This window comes from Schistocerca serialis, chromosome 8, assembly GCF_023864345.2.
Source record: "Schistocerca serialis cubense isolate TAMUIC-IGC-003099 chromosome 8, iqSchSeri2.2, whole genome shotgun sequence".
Taxonomy (NCBI): Eukaryota; Metazoa; Arthropoda; class Insecta; order Orthoptera; family Acrididae; genus Schistocerca; species Schistocerca serialis.
In genome coordinates, this window is record NC_064645.1 from 96870150 (window position 1) to 96886088 (window position 15939).

General features: G+C 39.1%; 1 protein-coding gene across 1 annotated transcript in view; it reads left to right on the top strand.

Annotated features, from left to right (window-relative positions):
- Positions 1-15939, top strand: part of LOC126416305 (solute carrier family 22 member 1-like) — a 253100-nt gene that overhangs the window by 194806 nt on the left and 42355 nt on the right. The window contains exon 7 of the mRNA XM_050083965.1: positions 708-899. Within this exon, the coding sequence (XP_049939922.1) occupies positions 708-899 (192 nt within the window). The remainder of the gene's footprint in view (positions 1-707; positions 900-15939) is intronic.

The following is a 15939-nucleotide window of genomic DNA, read 5'->3' on the forward strand; positions in this document are numbered from 1 at the left end:
TTCATTAATCTATGTGTATAGATTAGCAACAATATGGAAAGGGTAGACTGCTACCAGCCACACAGAGGAGGTATTTAGTCAATGAAAAACATTGTTAAGCTTTCAGACAAAGTCCTTCTTCTGAAACAGAACAAAGACAGACATTCTCAATGCCTCTTGTGTGTTGTGAATAGCATTCTATCTTTGCCATATTGTTGTTGAATAATACTGGATTTTCCGCTGTATATAGACTAGATAACAAAAGGAAAAAGGAAATTTTTTATCAGAAATGATACAAAGACATGTGGATCTGCTCCATATTTCTATATTTGCAGCTGTTAATCTACTGATCAGCATTTTCTGTGAAGAAACGTAGTTTACCCTACTCAGCCTTCTTGCGTTCTAAGTACAGTAAAAACAGTGTGACCACTGCTTAGTTTGGGGATAACACTTCTACTAAACTATAAAATTTAATTAAAGCACATTATTTAAAAAATTTTGCTGTCATATTACTCTGTCATATCAGTTGTCTTACTCAGTCATTTTATCATCATATTACTCTGCCATTTGATTCAAAACAGTCAAAATTTTAATGCTCCTTCATGTAAGTTAGAGTATTTTTTATGATTTTACAAATTAATTTGATCTTCTGCATCACATTTCAGTTCTAACATGTATAACAAGATTGTGACAGAAAATTTAACTCTATATCTGTTGTTAATATACAGGACAATACTGAAAAAATACAAAAAGGAACTTCACTTGCCACTTAAATCACAGCTTGGAGAATTATCTGATGATGCAGTGTTGTATGATGTACATTTCCAGAAAGTTACAATTCAAACAAGAGATTGTTCTTTGGAATGCATGTCTGAACCTGACTGCAAGTGGAGAAATTATATTCTGCTTGCTGTTTATTGGTATGTATTTGCACAAACTATACCTAGAGTTCTTTCTTGTAGCAATATGTGTAGTAAGATTCTAAACTGTTGACAGTTATATTTCCACAATAAGCATACCAGTGTATTTACTTTTTTGAGAACATTTTCCTTGCATAGGACGTCTTCTTTGTTCAATGCCACACTTTGCAGTTAATTAATTTCATCTTTAATGATTGTTATCGGCTGCTGTAGTGTGTAGTGCATAATGTAACAGCAAATTGAGCAATAATATACTCTCCGCTATCCAGTGATTTTCTTTTTTAAAATTGGCAAGAGTGAACAGCAAATCCATAGGTGATCTTATTGGTGTTGTATATTAGCTATTATAAACCGAAATGGTAACAGTAGGGGCACATTAGAAAATAAATTTCTGAATCGCCCTTAATTTTATCTTTTAAGTCCACAAAGTTAATGAAAGTAAAATACCCAGTTATCCTATTACACAATGAAAAACCTTCATTAAACTTAAAATATATTGAGGAGAGAAATAATTTGTAGAAATGTAAATTATCAGGACAGCAGTACTATTATAAGCTATCTTTTCTGATGCAAATATGTACACATATTGGTACTTAAGTTAATGGAGTTACCATGCCTTGCACTTCTGCATCTACAGTTACACACATACTATGTTAACTGCTGTGTTGTGTGTGGCAGAGGGTACTCTGCATTCAATCATGATTGGTTTTTTTATGGAATACTGGTGGAATGACTGCTTAAATGACACTGTGAAGTTAGTGCCTATAGGAGTGATACATAAGGGGTTGAAGAATATCTCTAGATTCTTCACCTAACAGTGGTTCTTGAAACTTTGCGAGGTGGTTTTAAAGGGATTATTGGTGACTATCCTTAAGGTTTCTCAGCATTTCCATAACGCTCTTCCAAGAGCCAAACAACCCGTGATAATTCATGCTACTTTTAAAAAAATTCCCAGATATTTGTATGAGTTGATTGATTCTAATTGTGACTCACTAGCACTGTAATCTTAGTGTGTACTTTAATGTGAAAAATACACAAACTATTCCTCTACCCAGTCTGTAATTCTTCTCTGTTTAATATTCAGAAGATACTCTCTACATATATTGATATCTCAACATGCAAGCTACTTGTATGCCTGTAATTCAAAATACTTCTTCATTATTTTACTAAGAGAATTTAATATTTGGAGCAAATTAAACAAAAGATCAATATGTAATTCATATATTCTATGGTAAACATGTTATTTCTTTATCTGTGCAATGTGTAAACAAAAAATATGCCTTACTTGTATGTAACGAAGTAATCAGATCTTTTTATCTAAACAACAACAAAAATGAGTAAATTATTTGAATATATTATGTGACTGGGTGTGGTACCATACAACCTAAGTAACATGGTTTTGTATATACACTACTGGCCATTAAAATTGCTACACCAAGAAGAAATGCAGATGATAAACGGGTATTCATTGGACAAATATATTATACTAGAACTTACATGTGATTACATTTTCATGAAATTTGAGTGCATAGATCCTGAGAAATCAGTATCCAGAACAACCACCTCTGACCATAATAACAGCCTTGATACACCTGGGCATTGAGTCAAACAGAGCTTGGATGGCGTGTACAGGTACAGCTGCCCATGCAGCTTCAACACGATACCACAATTCATCAAGAGTAGTGACTGGTGTATTTTGATGAGCCAGTTGCTCAACCACCATTGACCAGACGTTTTCAATTGGTGAGAGATCTGGAGAATTTGCTGGCTAGGGCAGCAATCGAACATTTTCTGTATCCAGAAAGGCCTGTACAGGACCTGCAACATGCCGTCGTGCATTATCCTACTGAAATGTAGGGTTTCGCAGGGATCAAATGAAGGGTAGAGCCATGGTTCGTAACACATCTGAAATGTAACATCCACTGTTCAAAGTGCCATCAATTCGAACAAGAGGTGACCAAGACGTGTAACCAATGACACCCCATACCATCGCGCCGGGTGATACGCCAGTATGGCGATGACGAATACACGCTTCCAATGTGCGTTCACTGCGATGTCGCCAAACATGGATACGACCATCCTGATGCTGTAAACAGAACCTGGATTCACCCAAAAAAATGGAGTTTTGCCATTCATGCACCCAGGTTCGTCTGTAATGCAGCGTCAAGGGTAACGGCAGCCATGGTCTCCAAGCTCATTGTCCACGGTGTTGCAAACGTCGGCGAACTGTTCGTGCAGATGGTTGTTGTCTTGAAAATGTCCCCATCTGTTGACTCAGGGATCGAGACATGGCTGCATGATCCGTTACAGCCATGCAGATAAGATGCCTGTCATCTCGACTGCTAGTGATACGAGGCCGTTGGGATCCAGCACGGCATTCGGTATTACCCTCCTGAACCCACCGATTCCATATTCTGCTAACAGTCATTGGATCTTGACCAATGTGAGCAGCAATGTCGTGATAGGCTACAATCCAACCCTTATCAAAGCCGGAAACGTGATGGTACACATTTCTCCTCCTTACACGAGGCATCACAACAATGTTTCACAAGGCAACGCCAGTCAACTGCTGTTTGTGTATGAGAAATCTGTTGGAAACTTTCCTCATGTCAGCACGTTGTAGGTGTCGCCACCAGTGCCAACCATGTGTGAATGCTCTGAAAAGCTAATCATTAGAATGTCACAGCATCTTTGTCCTGTCAGTTAAATTTCGCATCTGTAGCACATCACCTTTGTGGTGTAGCAATTTTAATGGCCACTAGTGTATGTTAATAATGCTCATTAATAAGTAGCACATAACATACTACTGTCTTCATTTAAAATTTGTACATGAATAGATATAAGAGCAAGAAACTCTCCTTCTCATCCCATTTGATAAGTCTCCTCTGACTTGTAGCTCTGGGTGACTTTACCGAAATTTACCCTTTTTCCTAGACCTCTCCAGTCCTTTTCCTTCACCCCTCTTCCTTCCCTTTGAACCCTTCTGCCTGAAGAAGGAGCCACTGGTTCCAAAAGCTTGCATAATTATGACCTGCTATTAGAAGTGTGTCACACACACATACAAGGTCCAGTTTTAAAATGATATAGAAAGAGGACCACTGTTCAAAATGACATCAAATTTGAACAGCAAATTATTGATGCAGGGGGAAATGTCATGGAAGAAAAAAAGTTAAGGAAAATTTGACCAATAGATGGCCCTGTAAGCACCAGGATATGGACACCAACAGACACAAGACACATGACTGTTCCTCAGTTTGCATCCAAGATGCTCAATATGACTGACTCCAAAAAGGATAGTGCTCTGCTGATAAAGCTCTTTTACAAGAATGGTGACTGTGAATATGAAATGTGTTTATTCATCTCATGATGTACAGAATTTCAGAATATACATCTGATGTACAGTAGACATGTTAGGGTTACAATTAACTTATTCAAAATTTCATCAAACTTACAATATTACTTGTTGAAATATTTACTTATTCACAATTTGTCAAACTTGTAATATTTCTTGTTGAAGAATTTATACAAGGTTCTTTCTAAAGCTATTTCACTAAATCATAATTTTTTATTTCATTTTAAGTATCCAGCTCAAAGTATCACTTCATCCTTTATGAAATCTTCCACTGAGTAGTAACATCTTTCAATCAGAAAATCACATAACTTGGTTTTTAACCATTTTTGCTTCATATTTGTTATGTCACACCCTCTTATTTTGTTGTGAATTTTCATGGGTGTTTATTGAAGAGTCTGAGCACACAACTTTAAATGATTTGGGGCGACCATAAAGTTTCCTTTATGTCCTAAGAGTGTTGAGAATGGTTTTTCTCAATAGGTCAGCTGTGTTCTGTAGGAAAAGAATCATTTCAAGGGACAGTTAATAACTTAGGTCTTTAAATAAATGTCAACACAATGCCCTTGGCTGTGCAGTGCACATATTATGAATTATCCTTTTATTGCAGCTTTGGTATTTGTGTAATGCTTCCTAAATTTCCCTCAAAAATTATGCCATATCTAATAAGTACTAACAGATTAACAGCTAGAGTATGCTACTTCCCTGATGGCCATATGAGTAACACTGGCTAAAATTTTCATTTCAAAGGCAAGGGTGTTGAATTTACTTGCTAGTTATTCTGTACGTTTATTCGATTTCAAATTTCTGTCTAAGTTTATTCTGAGGAATTTGACTGAGATAAGTTCTTCCATTTTTAATTATTATGAACAATACCGATATCTTCAGTTTTTAACTGTATGGACTTTTGAAATGTTTAACATTAATCCATTTGGACTGAATCATGTTTCCAAGTTACTTAAAATATTCATAACATTCTGTGGTATATTGTCAGCATTTTTATTTTCAGTCAGGGCAAATGTATCATCTGCAAACAAGGTTAGATGAGTATTTATATTGAGAGGCAAATCATTTATATACAACAGATATTGGCCTAAGGACTGAGCCTAGAGGAACTCCTTGTAACTCACTTTTCCATTGTGAGAAGTAATCTGCCGGATTTTATGTGCACAGCACGTTCAGTGTGCCGAGTTGCTGCAGAGGCATTTCAGAAATTCTAGAATTAACAGTCATCATTTCCTACAGCTTGGCCATTCAGATCACCTGATCTTAATCCACCTGATTTCTGGCTGTGGGGTTATCTGTAAGATGCTGTGTTCAATACTCCAATTACGAATGCAGCTGAATTGAAGGCATGCATTGCACAATACATTCTGCACATGACTCCCAAGACACTGTGATATGTGGTGGAAAATGCTGTTTCTCAATTTCAGTTTGAAGTAGAAAACAGCAGGCAGTATACTGCACCAGTCTCACGACACTGAAAACTGATGTCATTTTGCTTTTTCTTCAGTTTTTGGCCCCAGGACACTTAAAAACCAATGCCATTTCTCTTTTTAAGAAGTTTTTTGGCCCTAGTACAATTAAAAGCTGATTTTCCCATCCAATGTGGTATGACCTTGCCCTGGTGGGTTGGCTAACCTAACTAATAGTGTCGCAGAGGAAGCTGAGTGGCACTGTCACTGTGGTGTAGCAGTTATGATACTAGGCTGTTGCATGGAGGGTCGTGAGTTCAGAAATCATCTGAACTGTAAAATTTTAATTCCTGTATTCGGTTCGAGGACATTCTAGAAGTATCCACAAATGTCAAGAATCATTGTACTGGAATGTTCTGTAACTGTATATATACCATATGTGTTCTGGCTGGAGGCAGTTCGCTCCCCGCTCTTGTATGTGCAAGTGCTGAATAAACCTTCGTTAAGTGAAGTTAGTGTTCGTCATTCATCTCTTTACAGCTTCTTCTACATGACACTATTCTGGTAGAGGCGCTGGGTATTGGAACTTGTGATAGCACACATTATCAACGACACAGTGGCTCCCATCAGGCCATAACAGAGCTGCCATTACATGGTGAAAAACCCGAGTTCAAGCCATATTCAACAGATCACAATCTATCAGAGACAGAAGAAGAGGACATTACGATGACAGCAACTGTGTGCCATCACATGAGACATCCTTTTGGGTTCTCTGGTGACAATGGTGACAAGTGGGATGACACAGCGTATTTGGCTAATGTATTTTTCTGCTTGGAGGGCACTGCCAAGCAATGGTATGAGAACAACGAGAAGACGTTCACAAGCTGGGAAGTATTCCAGGCAGAACTCTGCAAGTATTTCAGCGACAAACAATGACAGAAGTGCAAGGCTGAAGATATATTAAAGTGCAGCGCACAGCGTCCAGGAGAAACTACAGCATCCTACATTCAAGACACCTTGGAACTGTGTAAAATAGCGGATTCTAGAATAAAGGAGGAAGGTAACATTGTACATCTCATGAAGGGTGTTGCTGAGGACATGTATCAAGCCCTACTACTGAAGGAGGTTTCAACAGCAGATGACTTTATTAAATGGTGCCAGTATATCGAGACAATGCATCAAAAAAGAATTACATGCAAGAAGTTTGAATGGCTTCCAAACATTGTATCAATGTCTGTGATGGAGGAAGAAACTGATTTCACAAGTGTTCTTCATCAGATAGAGAGGAAGTTCAGAAGGCACTTGGATTGCACGGCAAGCAAAAACCCAAGATGCTTCAAGAGGTCATAAGGTAGGAAGTGGAACAGACATTGAACCCAGTCTCTCATCTTCATTGTCCTTTAAAATGGTGAAAAGTCGAGACCCAGGTGAAGTTATGTTCCTACAATGCCTCATGAGGAATCTGTTTGGGGACCAAGGAAGACTGACATATGGAGGACCCAGGATAACCAACCAGTATGTTCCCACTGCGAACAACCGGGACATGTGGTGCGCTATTGTCAAGAAAGGTGGTGGATATTTGATGATGCCCAAACCAGAAGACAGCAGATCGATCTTAGCCGATGCCATCTCCAGCACGATGAAGATGTGAATGCAGGACGATGTAGGTCACCATCGCTGCACACTAGCTGCTAGACAGGACGCTCCCCAACATGCCAATCAAGGTCTCCATCGCCGTTTAGAAGCTCCAGCTGATCACCTAGATGCCACAACCTGGAAAACTGCAGGGTGCAACCTTATTAAAATGTACATGTCATGTGACTAAGGCCTCCCATCAGGTAGACCATTCGGGCTTTTGATTTCACGCCACTTCGGCGACTTTCACATCAATGGGGACGAAATGATGATGATTAGGACAACACAACAACCAGTCCCTGGTCGGAGAAAATCTCCGACCCAGCCAGGAATTGAACCCAGGCCCTTAGGATTGACATTCTGTCGCGCTGACCACTCAGCTACTGGAGGCAGACCGTCGATCACTACAAAAATGATAGAAAACTACATCAATATCCTCATGGATGGCCGACAAGCCTGAGCTCTTGTCGGCTCTGGAGCATCATATTCAGTCATTTTGGAGAAGTACCGTCGCCAGTTGCAGAAAACCGTATTTGTCAACAACAAAACATCTCTGATGAAGGTGGCTAATGGGAAATATGTAAAACCTACAGGAAGATGTGTCATGTGGGTATATGTGGCCATTCACAGCCCTTAAAATTCATCATCTTACAAGAGTGTAGTCATGACGTCATTCTCGGATGGGACTTTTTGAAAGCTTCTCAGGCAATTATAGATTGTGGTCACTCGAAGATTATGCTAGTTGAGACGAGATACTGTGGACAGGAAGATGCACATCTGAGTGTGTGGAGACTACGTGTGCTGGATGAAGTGATCATTCCTGCACTCAGCGCTAGAATGGTAGCTGTCTTGTGTCATGCCATGCATCAACCCATGGATGTTGTAGTGGAATGTAAGAGAAGCGTACCACTGAAGAATAACTTGGTCATCCCAGCCTCTGTCATCTCATTTAAGGACAGATTTGGTGAATTGTGGAGAGTTCACTGTCGCCGAGAACCGCAGGTCCTTCCAAGATGCATGTGCGTAGCAAACACTGAGCAGTTAATTGCAGAACAGCTGAGCATCATAGAAACCTCCCATGCCGAGTCTGCGGGCAAAATTAGTGCTACCACTATGAGACAAGATCTTCTAGCTCGACTATCACCAGATCTCACTAAGGAACAGTAGAAGAAGCTACCTGCCGTTCTTCAAAAGTTCTCTGAATGCTTCAATCCACAGGTGAAGAGCAAATTAGACAAATCGATCGTGAAGCATTGGATTAACACTGGAGACCATCAACCAATAAGCCAGAGAGCATACTGTGTGTCAGCAACAAAATGTTGAATAATTCACGACAAGGTAGAGAAAATGATGAAGAATGACATCATTCAGCCTTTGCAGAGCCCTTGGTCATTACCAGTGGTTCTCGTCAGGGAGAAGGATGGCAGTTGGCGCTTTTGTGTTGATTACAGGAAGCTTAATAAGATAACTAAAAAGGACATTTGCCTTCTTTATTGAACTGACAGTACACTAGATTGTCTGAAGAGGGCTAAGTTTTTCTCAACAATGGACATGTAACTTCCTGGCAGATTAAAACTGTTTGCCCGACCGAGACTCGAACTCGGGACCTTTGCCTTTCGTGGGCAAGTGCTCTACCATCTGAGCTACTGAAGCACAACTCACACCTGGTCCTCACAGCTTTACTTCTGCCAGTATCTCGTCTCCTACCTTCCAAACTTTACAGAAGCTCTCCTGCGAACCTTGCAGAGCTAGCACTCCTGAAAGAAAGGATACTGCGGAGACATGGCTTAGCCACAGACTGGGGGATGTTTCCAGAATGAGATTTTCACTCTGCAGCGAGATTTTCATATCAGCGCACACTCCACTGCAGAGTGAAATTCTCATTCTGGAATGGCCATGTACTCGGGATACTGGCAAATTGAAGTAGATGACGCTGATCATGAGAAAACTGCATTCATCAACTCTGATAGTCTGTATGAGTTTAAGGTGATGCCGTTTGGTTTGTGTAATGCACCAGTAACTTTTAAATGGATGATGGATAATCTTCTAAGTCACCTGAAGTGGACAATGTGTCTTTGTTATTCAGATGACATTATAGTTTTCTCTGAGACATTTGATGAACACATAAAAAGACTGAGGGCCATCTTTAAGGCTCTCCAACAATCTGGACTGAAACTTAATCCAAGAAAGTGTCTCCTTGGGGCAAAAGAAATCAAAATACTTGGACACCTTGTGTCAAACGAAGGTGTGCGGCCAGACCCAGAAAAGGTGAGATCTATAACGGACTTTTCTACTCCTTAAAGTATTAGAGATGTGAGATGCTTCCTCGGATTATATTCTTATTACCGTTGTTTTATCACTCCAAGAGTTGTTAAAACCTGATGCTAAATTTATCTGGGGTGGTGCTCAACAAGATTCTTTTGATCTGCTGCAAAAAGTTCTGACGACTAACCCTGTACTTGGTCTGTATGATGAGAGAGCACCTACAGAGCTACACACAGATGCCAGTGGGTATGGGATCGGTGCTGTTCTGGTGCAAATTTCGGATGGAAAAGAGAAGGTTATAGCCTATCCTTCTAGGACACTTACAAAAGCTGAGAGAAACTACTCAACTACAGAAAGAGAATGTCTTGCTGTGATCTGGACCATGTGCAAATTTCGACAGTATCTCTGTGGAAGGCCATTCACAGATGTTAACAGACCATCATTCACCCTGTTGGTTGACAGGTCCTAAGGATCCAACAGGACGACTTGCCAGATGGGCACTATGTCTTCAAGAGTATGACATTACCATAGTGTACAAAAGTGGAAGAAAACACCAAGATGCCTACTGTCTCTCAAGAAACCCTGTGCAGGACCATCAAGACTTTGATGAAGATAGTGACTGTCTCGCTGCTCTCCAGGATCTCTTTGCTGAGCAGAAGAAGGACGCCAAGATATCTCAAATTATATTTGCCTTAAATCAGTCAGAGGATGTGAAAGGACAATTTAAGGTCGTTAATGGATTACTTTGCAAGAAAAACTTTGATCTGTTTGGAAAGAGGTGGCTACCAGTGATTCCTAAACACATGCACTTAGATGTTCTACAGAAATTCCATGACACACCTGAGGCCAGACATTTATTAAGACATGTGATAGGATCTGGAAGAGATTTTTCTGGCCAGGTTTATTTAGGAGTGTCCGTGACTATGTTTCGCACTGTCGAGAATGCCAGAGGAGAAAGGCAGTTCCTCAGAAACCACCTGGCTGACTCGTACCAATTCCACAAGCCAAAACAACTTTCCAGCATGTTGGGATTGACCTCCTCGGATGATTTCCAATGTCTGCTAATGGCAATAGATGGATTATTGTTTGCACTGATTATCTGACAGGCTATGCCATTACAAAAGCTGTGAAAACAGCCGAAGCATTCGAGGTAGCCAAATTATTTGTGGAAGACATTGTATTAAAACACGGTGCCCCAAGGTCGTTAATTACGGATTGAGGGAAAGTTTTTCAATCGAATCTTGTGACAGAGATAAACCGTTGGTGCAACTTTACTTGTCACATGAAGACTGCCTACAATCCGCAAACTAACAGGCTTACTGAATACCTTAATAAGACCTTGGCTGCCAAGCTATCAATGTTGAGCTGAGCAACTGGGATGTGGTGCTAACTTTCGTGACATTTGCCAACAACACCATCAAACAGGACACCACAGGATTTATGCTATTTTGCCTGGTGGATAGGCGTGATGCGACTGTGACGGTGCATGCTGTGGTTCCGTTACATCCTAATGACGTGGACGATGACTACATTGGCCAGGTGATAACCAGAGCTGAGGAATCTCGGCAGTCAGTTCGACTCCGCTCGCTGCAGGCTCAAGAAAACTATCACCAAAGGTATGACTTGAGCCACCGCTCTGTTGTCTACCAGCCTTGTGACCTCATCTGGATCTTTACTCCTATTTGGAAGGTTGGTCTCTCTGAGCAGCTCCTCAGGCGCTACTTTGGGCCTTATAAGGTTGTAAGACATTTGTCTGATGTTACTAATGAAGTTGAAGATTTCGACCCCAACACAAGACGACAAAAGATCAGAGATATGGTCCACATCCTTTGAATGAAGACCTATAAGGGTCCTGCAACCCAGGGTAAATTCGAAGCTCCAGCAGCAGGCAACAAGCAGAAAGGTGACGAAGAGCATAATGGCAAGGGAAGTTCTAAGAAGATCACTGCCAGGGCGAACATCAGTCATTGGGAGTCGGAGTATGCAGGACCAATGATTCGTTCCCGAAGTAGGAGGATGTAACACTATGACACAGCTCTCTTAAGGAGGGAGCAATGTCACAGAAGAAGCTGAGCAGCATTTACACTGTGGTGCAGTGGAGGGTTGTGAGTTCAAAACTCACCTGAACTGTAAAATTTTAATTTCTGTATTCGGTTCGAGGACATTGTAGAAGTATCCACAAATATCAAGAATCATTATACTGGAATGTTCTCTAACTGTATATATACTGTATGTGTTCTAGCCGGAGGCAGTTCGCTCCGCGCTCTTGTATGTACAAGTGCTGAATAAACCTTCTTTAAGTGAAGTTAGTGTTCGTTATTCATCTAATTACACCTTCTTCTACATGACTGTTGGCTGCTGAATTTGTGCAGTCATACACATTGAATAGTATGGATGGTGTAATGTGCTACTCAGACCATAGCCGTTGTACTGCAGTTCATCTGTCATTTCAGCTGACCCCATTTATGTTAAGACACTTACAGTGCCATCTATTAATAAAATTTCCATTACTTTTTTTGTTCCATAACATTTCCTCCTCTGTCAATAATATGATGATCAAATTTGACATCATTCTGAGCAGTAGTTTTCTTCCTACAGTGTTCTGAAACTGAAACATTAATTACAGGCATCATTTACATAAAATAATTTTTATCACAACATAAAACTCCTTCTCCTGTCACCTACATAAATGTACCTTCTCTCTAATCCATTTAACTTACACTATAAATATGTCTGATTATGACACAAGGAGAGCCAATTTAAGCATTCAAATGATCTTAAATCCCTGTATCCGCAACAAACGTTTTTGACACTGCACCATAATCAACAGTTTCTTCTCTTACGTCCATTCATCATCACTGTGAGGACGTAATCTGACTTTTTAGGTGTTACAGTTCATAGTATTTCCCAGAGCCTACACATTTGATTGTAAGAGCATTGGGATGTACTGTGCCTGTAATCTTGAAATACCCTTTATAATACTGCTGGAATTTGATAATCTTTTTTTTTTCTTTGATGTATGTGTCTTTACCTTTTTTTCCATTTGTTTTGCTGCTTTAGTTGGCTCTTCCCACAATTTCACTACACTTTCCAGAACTCTACATGTTGTTGAAAAATATCTGGCTCTTCTCCAAATAACACCTAGCAAGGAGGAAATGCAGTACTGTCATCCATCAAAGGGTTTCAAATTCTTCTACTATATTCAACCCCACTTGATGTTACTGTCCACAATATGTTGAAAATATATGGCTTAATTCCCACAATGTTTACACCACAGGATTCATTGTGGGTTTATAATTCAGTATCCATATCTGAAGGATGCCCTGTTTGTCTACAAAGTTTTTCCATCTTTTTGATTTGAGCTGAGGCCCATTTTCACTGTAAGTGCATTAAGGTTTGATTATATGTTGAAACTAACCTATTAATTTCTTTGTTTGATGTTCACATTAGCTTTTCCCAGTTGATAAAATTTCAGTTTTTCTTTTTTTCAAACATTTTTTAGCTTCTGTACAAGCATAACCGAGTGAAATTTCTCTTTCGTCTGTGTTGTGCTCCAGACTATTCTACAGCTACCATATGTTCTACTCTTTCCACGGTTATTACTCTACTACCTTTATTACCAGTTCTTTGTCATTCAGCACCCATGACTGGACAGACAGCGTCAATTTTGCAATAATATTACCACATTAAAATTATTAAAAAATTGCAGTTTGATATTTAAGAGATAGATTACGATATACAATATCATAACAAGAAAATCATGTAGTAAAATAGCAGACATTCTATACTGCACAAATGTTGCCCATTTACTATATACAAAATTTTAGTCCTAAATTGTTCAACTGGTAATATCCTTAGGTAGAGTTTTTGTAATTTTATGGCCACCAATGGGAAGCTGTTCTGTGTTTTATTTAATCCACATATACTGTCTTTATAGTGAGTGCTGTATTGATGAACTTTGTTTCTCTTTCTGTGTGTCTCATGATTTGCCTTCCTGTGAACAAGGCAGTTGAAAGTGTATTGGCTGAAAACAGTGTAGGTCAGTTGTTTCGTAATAAAAGCACATTCTTCAGCCTACAGAATGACCCCACAGTAACAGCCTATAGCTGCTGTAGCTGTGGAACATGGCATAGTATATCATTAATAAGTACTGGTGTGGTATAACACTTCTTAGTTTCCTCAAGAAGTATGGGACCCATGAGAATTTGGAACATATGTCTTTAGCATGCTGTTGTGAGGTTAATTTGGTATCAATGAAAAGCCCAGAAACTTAACAGTTGCTGTGTCACCCAGTGCTCCACTATCACTTAGGCTGCATATCATCGTCTGTGTTGTTTTCATTTAGTTTCCTCTTGCTCATGATGCACCAGGCCTTGGCCTCACTGAATGGGACTTCTGCTTGTTGAACAGCTTGAAGTACATTCTCCCCTTTTGAGAATAAAGTTGTGTCATCTGCATACTGCGAAATGTGCCCACTAAGTACAACAGGAGCCCTATTATGGAACCCTGTGGCACACTATGTTTTAACTTCATTTCACCTGATTCTGCTCCTTGCACTGATACAGTCTGTTATTTAGGTAGTATTTGAGAGTTTGTAGAATAGTTCCCCCCAACACCATATGATTTTAGCTTGCTGAGCAGGGTCTTATGTGGGATACAAACAAGTGCCTTATTGAGGTCACTGAGTACCAGTCCTATAGACTCTTTGCCTTCAAATCCCTGACTTATATTTGCAACTAAATCAAATACTGCTGTTGTAGTTGACTTGGCCTTCCAAAAGCCGAGCTGTGTACCATGAAAGTTAATTCCCTGGTTTATCTGAAAATACAGCTGAATACCTGCATAATATTCCATATAGCTCTTCCTTTTGAGTAAGTGTGATCAGATCCAATTTGTAAGCCTTTGCATACAAATCAGCTTTGCTTGCAGTTTGTTGTAGATTACTTACATCCTTCTCCAATGAACTCATATTTGCTATTAACTGTAAATTACTACTCCCATTTAGTCCTTGACAGCAATCTGTCTTAAATAAGACCTCTTTATTATAGTTATCTAGATTGCACTTAAAAGAACCACTCTCAAAGTCTATTTATTTATTTTATTTATTTATTTATTTGGTCCTGTTGATTACATATTATGCAGCCAGTGTACAAGTAATATAGGACAAGTCAATTGATGCAATTACAGTAGTAAATTAACGTTTATAAATCACATTGCACAGACATTGGTTTATTTTACAAGAACAATTACTTGCATGCAGTATTAAAGCCTGCATTATGCCAGAAACAGTTTAAGTGATTGTTTAAAATAGTAGAATAAGTGACAGTGGATATTTTTATGCTACTGACATATATAAGGAAGTAAATTTTCTTCATGGTCATGGTTTGAATGAATACAAGTTTTAACTGCATTCCTTAAGAAGAGGTTTAAGTGAATGCTCAAGAGAGTGGGATACATGGGAGTTCACATTTTCTCATAAATTTCATTAACCATTCTACTCCTAGTAATACATGCATATTTATTTTAGGGACTATTAACATGGTTTGTTCACACTAACTGATCTAATCCAAAAATAATCTTTGTTTCCCATTTCACTACATTACTCTTAGTGCCTGTAATACCTACAGTATGTAATCCTGTAACAGGTAACTTAGGAAATTCCTTTATTTTTCCTCCAAAATTATTGATACTTCACTTCCTGAATTAATGTAAATTTCCACTCCTTTTCTAAATATTCATCTTCCGCTAATAGGCAGTTGTTAATAGGTTATATTTTACTATAAGAGATCATTTTACTTATATATGGGTCGAGTATTGTTTTGAAACGTCCTGGAGTCTGGCCCCAGGATTGTTCTCATTTTCCATCACTACGACCAGATACCAGTTGTAACTTACTTCAATAATAGGCTGATTTGCTTCTGTGTCATTATTTCATTGGATATTTATTTGCTGTTTTTGAGTGTAAACGCCTGCAAGTTTATGTTATCAGTCTGATTTCCTCCCCCTCCATGGTTATTGTGATTTAGACCATTATCCTTGCTGTGAATGGTTGCATTACTGTTAACTCTACAATAATTGGATTCCTTCATCTGTGGTAAGGGATTAGGAAAGGATTTGTTATTCCTATTCCCTATATTTCAGTCATACACTGAATAATTTTCATTTCTTTCAGTATTCAGTGTGTCTAAACCTTCAATAAACGTTAATAAGTTGTTCACAGTTTTCCACCCTGTATACAATATTCCTTGTCGATCGTGGTATGGTAAACATCTAATGAGTACTTTTACTAAGGGCATTTCATCTATTGGAACACCTACGTACTTCAATTTTCTCAAATCCTATTCTATGTACTTTTTATATGTGGCGTCCCATTAAA